The sequence below is a fragment of the Papaver somniferum genome, unplaced genomic scaffold, assembly GCF_003573695.1.
Source record: "Papaver somniferum cultivar HN1 unplaced genomic scaffold, ASM357369v1 unplaced-scaffold_131, whole genome shotgun sequence".
Lineage (NCBI taxonomy): Eukaryota > Viridiplantae > Streptophyta > Magnoliopsida > Ranunculales > Papaveraceae > Papaver > Papaver somniferum.
This window is the reverse complement of record NW_020622270.1, coordinates 2,514,212-2,527,563: the sequence shown is the minus strand read 5'-3', so window position 1 is coordinate 2,527,563 and position 13,352 is coordinate 2,514,212. Positions and strand designations below refer to the sequence as shown.

The following is a 13,352-nucleotide window of genomic DNA, read 5'->3' as shown; positions in this document are numbered from 1 at the left end:
TGCATTTTTAAGCATTGAATTTGACAGTATACTTTTTGTTTTGTTCTTTCTCTAGGTGAGGTGTGCAGCCCATGTTCTTGCTCTTGTCATAAAAGATGCAGTAAGGCTCTTTAATGTATCAGTTAGAAGAATAAGGTTAGTTGTAAAATACGTTCTTAGTTCTCCTTCTAGGCACGAAAAATTTAAACAATGTGCTTCTCTAGCAAAGGTAGATTGTAAGAAATCTCTGATTTTAGATGTGTATACTAGATGGAATAGCACTTACTTGATGTTAGATGCTGCTGAAAAATATGAAAAAGTTTTTGCAATGTTAGCACAGATTGATAAGGACTTTCAACAGAGGTTTATCTTTGAGCAAGAAAAAGAATCTGTTTTACCTACTGATGCTGATATTGAAGAAGCTATAGCTAGTAATGTTGTCATAGAAGACGTGTTTGAGGATATGGAAGAAGAGGAAGAGGTTGAGGTTATGGAAGATGAGGTTGAGGAGTTGGATCCAACAAGCAAGATCAAGGCAAAGCAGAATAAGAAGAAAAAGATTCCTCGTCAACATGCTCCTTATCAAGAAGATTGGAAATATGCTAGAGGTCTTGTGAAGTGTCTAAAGGTATTCTTCGATGCTACTGTCAACTTTTCTGCATCTATACAAGTCACTACTCATATGTTCTTATGGCAATTGTTACTCATCAATGAACAATTAGTAGAATTTAGAAACAATGTAGCATCAGATCCTTTTATTGCTCGTATGTCTCGTCTAATGTGTGCTAAGTACCATAAGTATTGGGGTGTGTATGAATCAATGAATTCTGTAATGTTTATTGCTCATCTGTTAGATCAAAGAGAGAAACAAAAGGGTTTGGAATTTACTCTTAATTGTTTGTATGAGAATAATACATGGGAGGTTCAAAGAGTTATGAGAAAGATGAAATTAGAATTTGAGGAACTCTTTGAAGATTATAAGTCCTTGTATTCAGTTCATGAGGAGGGGTCAAGTAGTGATGCTCATACTGTTGCTTATCCAGTTAGTGTGCAATCTGTTGGTCTGTTTGCTAGAATTCAATCAAGGAGGAAACAACATTGGGACACCCCAAGTTGTGTTGAAGAGGCAAGAACAACTGAGCTCGACAGGTATTTGACAGATGTGATTGAAGGTGGAATGCGTGAAATAGGTCAACCTGACCATTTTGACATATTGGCTTGGTGGCAGGCTAATGCAAGCAGGTATAAGATACTTTCATACATGGCAAGAGATATATTAGCCATGCCTGTGTCTTCAGTGGCCTCTGAATCAGCTTTTAGCACCGGGAAGCGCGTGCTGACTCCATGGAGAGCTTCTATGTCTACAAGGACAGTCGAAGCATTGCTCTGTACACAAAGCTTTCTTCAAAAGCCCATTGCTCTTGATCTTCTATGTGACTATATACCTGATGATGTTGTTGAAGATGAGGCAGGTAATATATTAGGTTTTCTTCTATTTAATAGAACTTACTTTTCAAGTTTTCTTGTATTGCTTGCTTACTTTCTTGTTTTACTTTTTTGTTCCATGTTGCAGCCATATGGGATTCTCTTCTAAAAGAAGCTTGATGTAAACTCTGTGTCAGTGACTCAGTGAAGCCAATGCCAATTGTTCGAGAAGTCCCCCATCCTTTGCAAGGATTTCTTTTCATTTCTTGTCGCAGACTTATGGAAATTTTGTTTTTAGTACTATGTTTTAATGTTGAACTTTGAACTTAAAGTGTGATACACTTATTATTCTGTGATGTTTTAAACCTTTGTTATTTTGAACTTTGTAATGTTGAACTTAGTCTTAGACTCTTAGTCTTAGGTTGTTACTTTACCGTGTGTGTTAAAATTCAGGTAAAAAACCGGTACCGGAGTGGAACCGGACCGGTCTTACCGGGACAGGTACAAGTCCAGGTACAGGTACAAGTCCTCAAATTGAAGAACCGGTCAACTCCGTGTACAGGTACCGGTTCCAACAGAAAACCGGACTGTACCGGCTCATGTGCAGCTCTAACTATAAACGGAAGCTGGACAGTATTTTAGGACAGACGAAAATAGAATAAAGGACAGAAATTTTAGGACAGAGGGAATATCTTTTGAGAAACGGAAATAGTGTATCGTTAAGCAGTATAGTTTAGATAGTACATGACCCAAATGTATTTAGGATGATGAGAAAACTCCTGAATCAGATTACTTCGGTTATCATCGTAATATTTAGAGTTAATGATGTTTTAAACACACAATGCAGATATATCTGTCGATAAGAAGTTATCACTAGATTGAAGGGTGTAGTTTTAAATAGTTTGGGCTATTAAGTTGTTAGATGGATATATTTTAAGAGTCCGACGGATTAGGAGGATTTCACTAATCTGTGTGACTCGTGGTGATCCATGATTGACTTCTCATTTTTTTTACATTTTTGTTTACTCTCGAGTCTCTGACACGTATACGATTGATGGAGTAGTACTTTTGGTAGGCTTAACGAACGATTATACATCCAACATCGAAAGAGGGCCCATTAGCCCATTAGTGTTTGAAGTTGTCCTGGAAGATGGAGACCCATTAACAATGTTGCACTTTAACTTTAAGTGTGTTATATGTTGTTCCAAAAACAAAAGAAATGGAGTTAATTTGAGAACTAATAGCATATTTAAACTGCAAGAGACAAATTCTAGCAAGAACTGACGAAAAGTTTTGCAGTCTCAAACGAGAGACAATTTATACTAGGAAACCGCACTATTATCCAAAAACATATATATATATATATATTATAAAAAGAAGTGGTGTGTAGAAGTATAAATCCGATCCTTGATTTCGTCATCCCACGACGCGGATCGATTCGTTATATGTTGTATATAGACGTCCGTCCGATCGTTGGGTTTCCTGATTTGACTTTGTCTCCATAAATTTTTCTTACTTGAATTCGTTTTTGATGTGCATCCGTCCATTTGAGAAACATACATCCGTCATGCGATTCCTAGATTTTCCTTGTATAACCCTGTTTCCAACTACAAAACAGTTTCCTAACATTTAATTACCAACACTTTGATATTGATTTTATTTATAATTGTTTCCTACAGTTTCATTCCCACCGTCAAGCTTCTCTCCAAACTCTCAGACCCTAATTCAATTCTTTACAATCAAGATTGACCCATAAAACACATGATCTTTACTGGTATACCGGTGGTACGGAGTGCTGCATGCTTTATCCGATATATTAGAGTTTCTCCACCAAACTAAAAAGAGACCTTTTGATTCCTTAAAATTTTTCACTGGATAAAAAATCGGACTAACACCACTAGGTGGTTCGCTTCACAGTTAAAATTTTAGGACTATATGCCTTATCGAATACAATAAACAAAGGAAGTTTCAAACAGGGGATCACGTTTACTTACCGAGGAAGCTAACGTGACCATGCTTTGGCCCAACTAGATGCCCGACATTATCTCTAATTCCTAAAATTACTAAACTCTGTTAGTTCTTGCTGATCCTATAGTTTCGAACCTTGAATCGATTCCTGATCGTTTTTACCAATCGATTTTAGATTTAGACTATGCGACAAAGATTACGATACATCCCAACTATCTATTTATATCATAAGTCTACAAAACTAGAGATAGTCGAGATCTCCCGAAAAATACAAAGAAAAGTCAGAGATTTTATTATATTTCTTCTCCAAGATGAGGACTTTTCACTGTCGATCAGGATTACCGAAGTTAGGACTTACCTAAGCCCAACTTAGCATAATTTAATTACCGATTTTCTATTCGGACCAAATTTCTTAAGTTAATTATCGATTTCATAATTTGGCTGAATTTCTTAATGACCATATTTCCAATCATAACAACTCTCTATCGCAAACTTAAAAATTCAGTACTCACAAAATAATTTTCAGGTTAAACAAGAGAAACTTATGTAGTTGGTGATGATGTGGAGAAAACGGATGCTGATCAAGGAAAAAAAAAGGGCCGGCTGATCAATTTATAAGTTTTTGATGAGAGAGAAAAAAAAAAGGATCACGGTTGGTGCGTAAAAATTGTTACGACTAATTAAACAGCGCGAAGCTTTAGACCTCAAAATAAGACACTTCTACAGCTTAGTAGTTAATTAACTTAGAATTTGTTGATTAGTAATTAATTGGCATAATATATAAGTTTTATCAAGTGGTTTATGTGCATCTATATTATTGGAAAAATTGGTGTTTGTATCCTTGTGGTAGTGATCGTTAGTTCGTGAGGCATAAATCTATCTATTCGTTGTGTATACAAATGGGTTATGTTCGTTGTGACTCAATTTTTCTAATATAGCTTAATTTCCATAATTAGGTTTCTAATCTAATTTAATTTTGTAATTTAAAACATTTAACTTTAATGCTAAATATTAGTTTTGACGCTAAATTTTCTAACCAACAACTGGGCCGTAAGCCTCGGCTTATTTCACCCGACCACATCGAGGCCGCAGGTCCCCGCTAATTTATAGGCCCATTGCCATAGATTTCGACCTAATCACAACTAATTTTAACGTGCAAACATTACTTGCCACTATTGCTAATCCACGGTAGGGGTCGTAGGCCCCGGCTTATTTAACCCGACCAGCGATACATCCCCTGATCAATCTATAAGCTCAACTCCCGGGCTACATGCCTCGACTCAACCTCTGAATTTAAACCAAAATGGATACTATGTTGGACCCTTGATTTCCTAATCTACGGCCGGGGCCGTAAGACCCGACTAATTTGACTCGACCAGCAAAAAACTAAAACCGTAGGTCCTTTAGCTAGCACTAGACCGTTCCTATTAGCCGGGGTTACTATTACCTGGCTAACTAAAAATAATATTATAACCTGGCTATTGATATCACCCTGACCAACTTGCATGTTGACTAAAATATTGTGGGAAGAGACAAACCGGCCGACCAAATAACCTATAACAAATCGATAAAGGTTGAGCCCCGACCGTAGGCCGGGGTGATACCTAGTATATATATATATATACACACACAAACAGAGGTAACATCTACACGGTTCAATAGATTGTTTGTAACTTTTCACGGAACAAGTCTAGCTTTTATAAAAGGGCTCTTTTTTATAAAGTACCCCTACATTTCACTTTACACTAAAAAAGCGTCCTTGTGTTTTTAAAAATTTGTTAAAGTACCGCGTTTTATTCAAGAGGCAAATTCCATCCAGTTAACTGGCAGTTATCGTTCCAATAAAAAGTCATATTTACCCCTGAACTACATCTTTTTGGTGGGATCGTAAATGATCCGACAATCCTGAAAATGGTGTAACGATCCTGAACCGGCCTCGATGAATCTGAAATCTTTGTCACGATCTTGAACCGGGCTCGACGAACCTTAAAAATATTGTAGAAGGTCGATTTTCCACAACCAAAAAACCTAAAAGACTTGAAATGATGAAACCTTTTTGGGAAATGATGCAACAAACCTGAAAGCGGTGTAACGATCCTGAACCAGACTCGACGAACCTAAAAATGATGTAGAGAATCAATGTGGCAATACGTAAAGGTCAAATATGTAAAGTAAATTACTCTTAACTAACACTAGATGGAAAAACTAACGTGAGGGTACTTTGACAAATTTAAAAATAACTGGGGCATTCTTTTTTGTTGGGTTCATGAAAGAGGGGTGCTTTATCAAAATTCTCTTTATGAAACTTGACCAACAAAAGAAAAGTTTCGATATATGTATCGACTAATTGGCCTTACATGCACAATACTAAATCATACGGCAGCAGTGGCAGACTCCTTCCTGGCCAAAGAAACCTCCATATGAGAAAAAAAAGAAAAGAAAATATAATGTTTATCTAACCCGGAGCAGTAAATGTAACGAATTGAATTAATTAATAGATAAATATAACATAACTAGTAGTAAAACATCAAGGTGAAAAAATTTGGAGTACACAAACTCTGTTCAAATGTTCGTATTCACTAAAACTCCATATTAAACAAAATTGATAAAAACCACAAATTTTTTTAAATTTATACAAACACCCCAAAACGAATTGGTTTCATTAAATTTTATGATGAAACCAAACTTGGTTTCAACTTATTTTTGCCTATTTTTTTTATCATGAAACCAAAGATTTTAATGATTAAACAGTAAGTTTAAGATGAAACCAAATTTTGGTGGTACTGTTTCTGGTTAGTTGTGGTGTTGGTTAGTGGTGGTGCTTTTTTATGGTGATGGTAGTGCTACTATTTGTTGGTGGATGTGGTGTTGGTTGCTAGTAGTGGTAGTTAGTGGTGGGAAAAACACTTTTTGGGTTTTTATGTTATTTTTGTTATTTTGAATTTTTGTGTTACTTTTATTTTGTTGGGTTTTTTGTGGACGAATAGTAACACCTTTGGGATTATAACTCACACCCCGTAAATATAATGTTATCTAACCTGAATGCAACTTGGAGTTCTTTGTTTTCATGATCCAAACTTCAAGCCTATCAAGACTCTGTGGCAATTATTCCAGCAACGACTATTAAGAAGGGGCCTAGAAATCAACTGACAATTATTCCAGCAACGACTATTAAGAAGGGGCCTAGAAATCAACAGACAAGCAGAGAAACATGATACATACATTTAATAGTTCAAGTGCTACTCATTTCCGTAAATTTTACACGTTTTAACGGGGTATTATTCACTCAATGCTATTGAGTTTATTCATCCAGTGCTATTAAGTGTTAATAAGAAAATAGTTTTTTCTTACAAAAGAAAATTAATAAGAAAACAAACCCAAACTGAACTACTCTCACCGTTCTTTAAAAAAAAGATGTCATTACTTTTCAATTTGGCTATCTTCAGACTAAATTAAATGAAGAAATGGTAATATATCTTTTTAGAAACGGAGATAGCATATCTTTAAGCAATATTAGGGTAGTACATGTCCCAAATGTATTTAGGATGATGAGAAAACTTCTGAATCAGATTACTTCGATTATCATTGTAACATTTAGAGTTAATGATGTTTTAAATACATAATGCAGATATGTTTGTCGATAAGAAGTTATCAATAGATTGAAAGGCATAGTTTTAAAATTAAATAGTTTGGGCTATTAAGTTGTTAGGTGAATATATTTTGAGGGTCTTTGGATATAAATTAAAAATGGGATTTTTGACAAGGTGTCCCTCTTTACAATTGCAATTACAAATATGTCACTCTTTCAAACATAATTAGAAAAGTGTCCATGTGTTAAATTTTCCCATCCGAATTTTTCAAAACAAAAATACGGTGCCACTCACACATATTTACACCCAATAGTGGACAAACCTATCCTCAACATTTAACTATAGGTAATTAATTGTATAAGCTGATGTAGAATCAATTACACGTGGCAACTTGTACACATCATCCATGCACTTGCCAACTGGCAACACTAATGACATGGCAACTTGGACACGTCATCTCTGTAACCCCAAAATGACCGTTGAACGATCATATTATGCTTCATATGCTATAAAACCACCATCCCTTCCATTTTTTTTATCTGCAGAACGTAAAAATCCATAAAAGTCTACAAAATCATCTATAAGTTTTTTTCCTACAATGGATGAAGTTATGCATAAGTTTAATGTCAGTAGTAGCTTGGATGAGGGTATCTAGCAGTAGCAGTTGTAACAGTTTATGTTCAATGTGTGAAATACATAATCATCCATCGATTCAGTGTCCATGGATCTACTCTAGGTGCAAGAATGTACCTTGCGATGTTGTTGTCTCAAACTGCTGAGCATCCTGGTGAGAAGTTCTTTAACTGCTCCATATGAAACTATTTTGAATGGTTTATAGATGCAATAGATGTTGTTAAATCTTTGGATGTTCAACTCCCTTCTAATAAGTGTTGCTTTTTCTGTGGTGACGTAAACCATATGTTCAATGCATGTTCATTCCAAAATCAATCTTGTAAGAAGAACTGCAATGGAAAATACATGCTAAAAGTTTGCAGAAATAAACACAACTACTATTTATGTTACCTGCAATGCAACAATATCCAATGTCAAGACTTTCAGTGGGTCTCTGATGTTGTTTTCCTGCTTGCTGCGAAGTCCAAGGAAAGATCTACTAAGTTGAAAATGACTGACCTGTGTAAGCAATCTACAAATTTAATGAAAAAACAAGAAGTAAAAGTAAGTTAATATAATCTACTACTTATATATATAATTGATCCAAAAGAAAGTGTTGAACACTATTATCCTTACAATAAATTGATCCAAAGATCATAACTAAAAATAAGCAAATAGTCTTGGAAATAAACAAACAGAAAATTGTTGACTCTTGCATTCATCTCAATCAAAATCTATAGATAGAGCTTTAGGAAATTAATAGATGAGACAACTGTAGATTTCCTTCATCGTGTAAAGAGATTTCATTGCAATTAACAGTACAATTATAGATTAATTGAATGAGTAATCAAGCAAAGATTTAGATCTGATTGTAAATCATAAATAGAAAAAGCAAAGGTATCAATATGCTAAAGACAAGATGAACCCTAAATCAAATTAAAATCTAGGTACTGGTACTTCATATTTTCAAGAAAAGTTGAAATGGGTTTGGAGAATAAGGTCTATTAATTGTAGATCTGCAGCAAAAGTTCATTTTGAACCAAGATTTAAAGGTATTTTCGGAGTTCTTGTAAAGATGGGGATTCTAAGAACCTAAAATCTATTAAACTCGATTCAGATGGAGATGAGACGGTGGCTGCCGCTGCGAGCGAAGAAAAGCCAAACATTTTAGCTTTTTAGGGTTATAAAATGGGTAACATTTTGTATTACATACGCGTCTAGTAATGTTCTAAGTTCTAACGTGGCACATCCTTTTGACAAGTCCCCTGCCCCACATGACGTGTCAAGTCAACAAAGTATAAACTAAAAATTAAAAGAGAAACTAGTGTATATGACTCACCCGGGTTTACGGGTTGAACCTGCGGGTTTACGGACCGGACTGGGTTTACCCGTTTTCTCACAAGCCGGCATTTCTCCAACCCTAACCCGGCTTGTTTAGGCAACCAGCCAACCCGGGTGCGAGTTTTTACGGTCCGGTTCGGGTTAACCCGCAGGTTTTGGCTTGTTTGCCAGCTCTAGTTGAAACATTTTTAGTGAGAGAGTTTTTCGTTTATGTTTTGGTGTTAAAAAAACTTGGAGAGATGTTGAAATCCTTTTTGTTGTGAGAGAGTTTTTCTTTTATGACTTGAGTTTACAAAAGAAAAGATTTTTAGAGAAAGAAAAATAAGTGTGTGAACATCTCTTATTTTTCTAAATGAGTTTCTGAGCAAGAATGAAGTGTAGAAGTTTCACATCCTCTCACCGTGCAAGAGCGATTCTGTAAGAGATTAATCTCGGCTGTTTTATCCTGGGGACGACGCGCCATTGAAGAACTGCTTGCACAATCTTGGGCAGAGCCGCGAAACGTCTTAAAGATACCGACCTAGTCCGCGACTCTTCCATAACGTTGTTTGTTTCGTGCTTGATTTTATTTGTTGTGCAGGCATAATTCGACAATTGTTCCAACAATTTTAAGACGTTTTATTCTGCCATGGATATCAAAAAGAAAACAATTGCTTAAACGCGATAAGTATCATGTTTTATTTTCGTTTTATAGAATTATAATTTGCATAATTTTTCTTTGACAATTGAAAATGATGCTTGAAATTTTAGGTAACCTAATACCTAGAGTTAAATTTTATGTCTGATTTTGATGGACTAGGTTTGTAACATGGATAATATTTTTATCATGAATATCTAACATAGAAAAATATTGTTGATGTGAAACGAATGTTTTTTAACATGTTGTAGAGAAGTATTTTTATCTCCTATATGGAAACGAATTGGGTCTTGAAATTTTAACATGATATATTAGACATCATGAGGGTCATCCATGCGAAATTTCAGAATTTTTAGAGTCCAAAAACTATTTTTAAAGTATTTTAGAAAACTACACAACGTTGTTGGATTGACCCTAAGAATACATTTTGCACTATATATATGCATGATTGATAAAGGCGGATACTGGATTTACTAAAGGTAGGTACTAATCCAAAATTCAACGACAAAAATTATTTTATTTTATATGAACCGGTATCTGCCCGCTATTACATGTATCCACCTTTATAACACGTGGATCGATTCTCGTTTTGACAGTTCACATTTCTAGGGCGCTATGGACCTCTATCAGTAGCTCTACTGGGTATCAAATCAAAAGATTAAAAAAATCCGTACCCACAGGCCTATAGCTATACCACGTGTTGTCGTATCATGTCAAATCAATCGTTTCCTCTTCTAGGCTATATTTCTTTCTGAGCAAGCTTCCTCTGCAAAAGCACAGTTTGCAAGAAATAGATATTAATTTGTTTTACTCACTCGTTCAGGTTATTAATTTCTTGAATTAAAATCCCACTCAGACTTTACTTTTATCTTCTCCCTTCTGTAGTTCTGTCATCTACATCATATCCTTCTCTACATTTCTCATCTTCGTCATACCATTCTCTCTTTCTCTGGTTTGTTTAAGGTAAATTTTGTTTTCTCATTTCTCTTTGATTTTAGACTTAGTAGTTAAACCCCAGCTTGCATGTTTAGTTGTTCTTGTTGATGATGATTTTACACTGTTATTTATTGTAATGGACATTTCCCCACTTGTTTTCGGGGTACAGAAATCATAAAATTAGGTCTAATTTTGGGTTAATTTGTTCCTCTGATTTTGTCTGTTTGATATCGATTTTGTATAAATTGGAAATAAACAAAACAAATTTCAAGGAAATCAGTGGATGATATTCTTTTGTTTGATCTTCAATTTAGGGGGGAATTATGCTGACCTATAATTGGACAGGAACACACAAATTTCAAGGAAATCAGTGAATATTTTCTTAGTTTAATAACAATTATGATTGTATTATTCGTTAATAATTAGGCAAATAGTCGGTATATGTAAATCTTGCATGGGTGATTAGAGCTAATGATAGGAAAAAAGTTTGCATTATGAAAACATTAATCTAAGCCTTAATCCTGTATGTTAACTAGGCAATTGCCCAAGCATGAATAGTGTGCATCGAATTGATTGGCTTTTTTTCGTCGCACCGTGAAGAAAATCCAAGGATTGATTAGTGACAAAGGTTGCAAATGAGCCCTTCAGGTTGTTTTTATGAAATTTGCTATATGTTTTCGGCATTTATATATGAATTCAGAACTGATGTTGAACAAACTTATGACAGGGACTACACCAACTACTGTTTTAAAGATGTCTATTGATGGAGAGGGGAGTTTGGGGAAATCTTACCACAGTTCTTTTGCAAGTAAGAAATTTAGGTTCGAAGTTGGTGATGTTACTTTAATAGCTCCAGATGATGTAAATGAAAAGCCTAAAATTGCAATTATCAAGCAAATAACAGAAGACAGTGATGGGGAATTCATGTTTATGTGCCAGTACTTGTATCGCCCGGAGGATGTATCAGATAGACGTGGGGGAGTGTGGGAGCGGTATGATGACAGGGAGCTCTTTTACAGTTTTCACGAAGAAGAGGTTCCCAGTATGTGTTTAATGCACACTTGTATAGTGCATTTCGTTCCATCAGTGGATAAAATACCTGTCCGTACACAGAATCCCGGGTTTATTGTCCTGCGGGTTTATGATCACCAAGAACAAGTACTGTGGTGGATAATGGACAGAGATTTTGAGAATCATAAACAGGTTGAAATTGATCATCTTCTGCTAAAAACTCAACAACTGTTGGGATATGATGATACTGAGATGGAAGGGGAGAAAGCCGGAGATGATTTGGAGGATGGTGAGATTATGGAAGAGGAAGTAGACGATAACCAACCACATCTACCTGTACACGATACTTCTGTTGATATGGATGCAATTTTGGCCAAGGCACTAACCGGAGATGATGTGAGAGATAAATGCTTGGAACTGCTTTTTGAGGAAATAAACTGTATTTCCTACAGATCATCCAGAGGTCACCACCCAAAAGTTGTAATGTCCGCGTTAGTTGCGCTAGAGAAGGCTTGTTTTAGTACTCGAGGTGAGAATTTGGCAAAGTATCAGCAAAAAATGCGTCAGTTGCGTTTTAATATGAAGAATACTGTTGAATTAGCTAGACGTTTGATCGATGGAGAGTTGAAAGCTTCAGCAGTTGTGGAGATGACAGCGGAGGAATTGAGGAGAGGACGTCTGGCAACAGAAGAGAAGCCAGCTAGAGAAGAACCGGAGGAGCAACATATGGATATGGCAGACATTCCATGCCCAAGGTGCAGCGAGAAGAGAGTGGCTCTGCAAAGCAACATCCTCAAAGCAAACCGTGTTGCTGGTTATAAGTTGGAATGCTTGAAATGCGGTAACACATGGTTCTCTCCCAGTTTATGAGTATGAGGATATGAGCATAGTAGATACACGGATATGATTATGAGTTATAGACTTATAGTTTCTGTGACACTTGCACTTTTTGGTTTCCGTTTTAAGTGTTCGGACTCGAGATAGAACTACTACTATACAGATATTTGCTGCTTCGCAGTTTAGATGATTTATAGCTTTCTTCGCAATGTTATGCTGTAGGTGCGATTGCTTTACCCTGTGGTTTTGGTTTTAAACTTTGCTTATGTCTCGAACCTGCACCCTCATATGTTTACCTTACTTACCACTTACTAGTGTATGATGTGCCTTACATGAATATAACCTAGTTGTCTAATTGTTTCGGGGATACAATCTGTTTTTAAGTTTTAACTTTGTTTATGTATTTTAATCGCTACATGGCTCTTACGCATTGTAATGTCCTGGTATCTCTTTCTGTTCCTTTGTTCCTTATTTATCTGTTGTCTTGTTTGTGTTAAGTTATGTGCAAATGCTGCTTCAAACTGCATATATTATTATTAGGGATCCTAGTCTACTCTATCCGCAGTGTATTTACTCGTTTTTTTTTCCCAACATGCTACATTTGACTGTTTGGTGCCCATAATCCTAAAGGTATGGTTACGCAGAATTGCTTCTTCCCTTTTTAATCATATTGAGATATTTATGCTAGTCTTGGACTTGTTATTTTCCTGCATCTACGGTTTTCCCCAATTTAAGAATCCCAACACATTTTCAATTTTGCCAATTGCCACATTTAGGATGTTAGTATCCTATTCTTTATTGTGTCATTGTACTTCATACAGATACTAACGCAGATATGCCATATCTATGATATAGTTGTTGTGATGGCTAATGTTGAAAATACAATGACAAGATTTCGAAAGAAATAACATGGTGAATGACTTGAGAATCAATAAAACAAAAAAAAAATCAAAAAATAGAGAATGATCAGACGATTTTTTTTTGAAGCACGAGATTGTATTAAAATTAAGCGGCGA

General features: G+C 35.6%; 1 protein-coding gene and 1 long non-coding RNA gene across 2 annotated transcripts; one reads left to right on the top strand and one right to left on the bottom strand.

The window, feature by feature from the left end:
* Window positions 1-7,109: 7,109 nt before the first annotated feature.
* Window positions 7,110-8,746, bottom strand: LOC113332317. Its single transcript, XR_003351443.1, has 3 exons — window positions 7,986-8,746; window positions 7,713-7,861; window positions 7,110-7,501 (listed from the first exon to the last, which is right to left on the bottom strand). It is a non-coding gene; the product is annotated as an uncharacterized LOC113332317 (long non-coding RNA).
* A 1,680-nt stretch (window positions 8,747-10,426) lies between these two features.
* On the top strand, window positions 10,427-12,611 carry LOC113332264. Its single transcript, XM_026578838.1, has 2 exons — window positions 10,427-10,515; window positions 11,216-12,611. The coding sequence occupies exon 2, from the start codon at window positions 11,242-11,244 to the stop codon at window positions 12,367-12,369; it is 1,128 nt and encodes a 375-aa protein (XP_026434623.1). The 5' UTR covers window positions 10,427-10,515; window positions 11,216-11,241; the 3' UTR covers window positions 12,370-12,611.
* The last annotated feature ends 741 nt before the right edge of the window (window positions 12,612-13,352 follow it).

Bases quoted from the DNA above. Each gene is read 5' to 3' on its own strand.
- LOC113332264 (XM_026578838.1), top strand. From the start codon at position 11,242: ATGTCTATTGATGGAGAGGGGAGTTTGGGGAAATCTTACCACAGTTCT.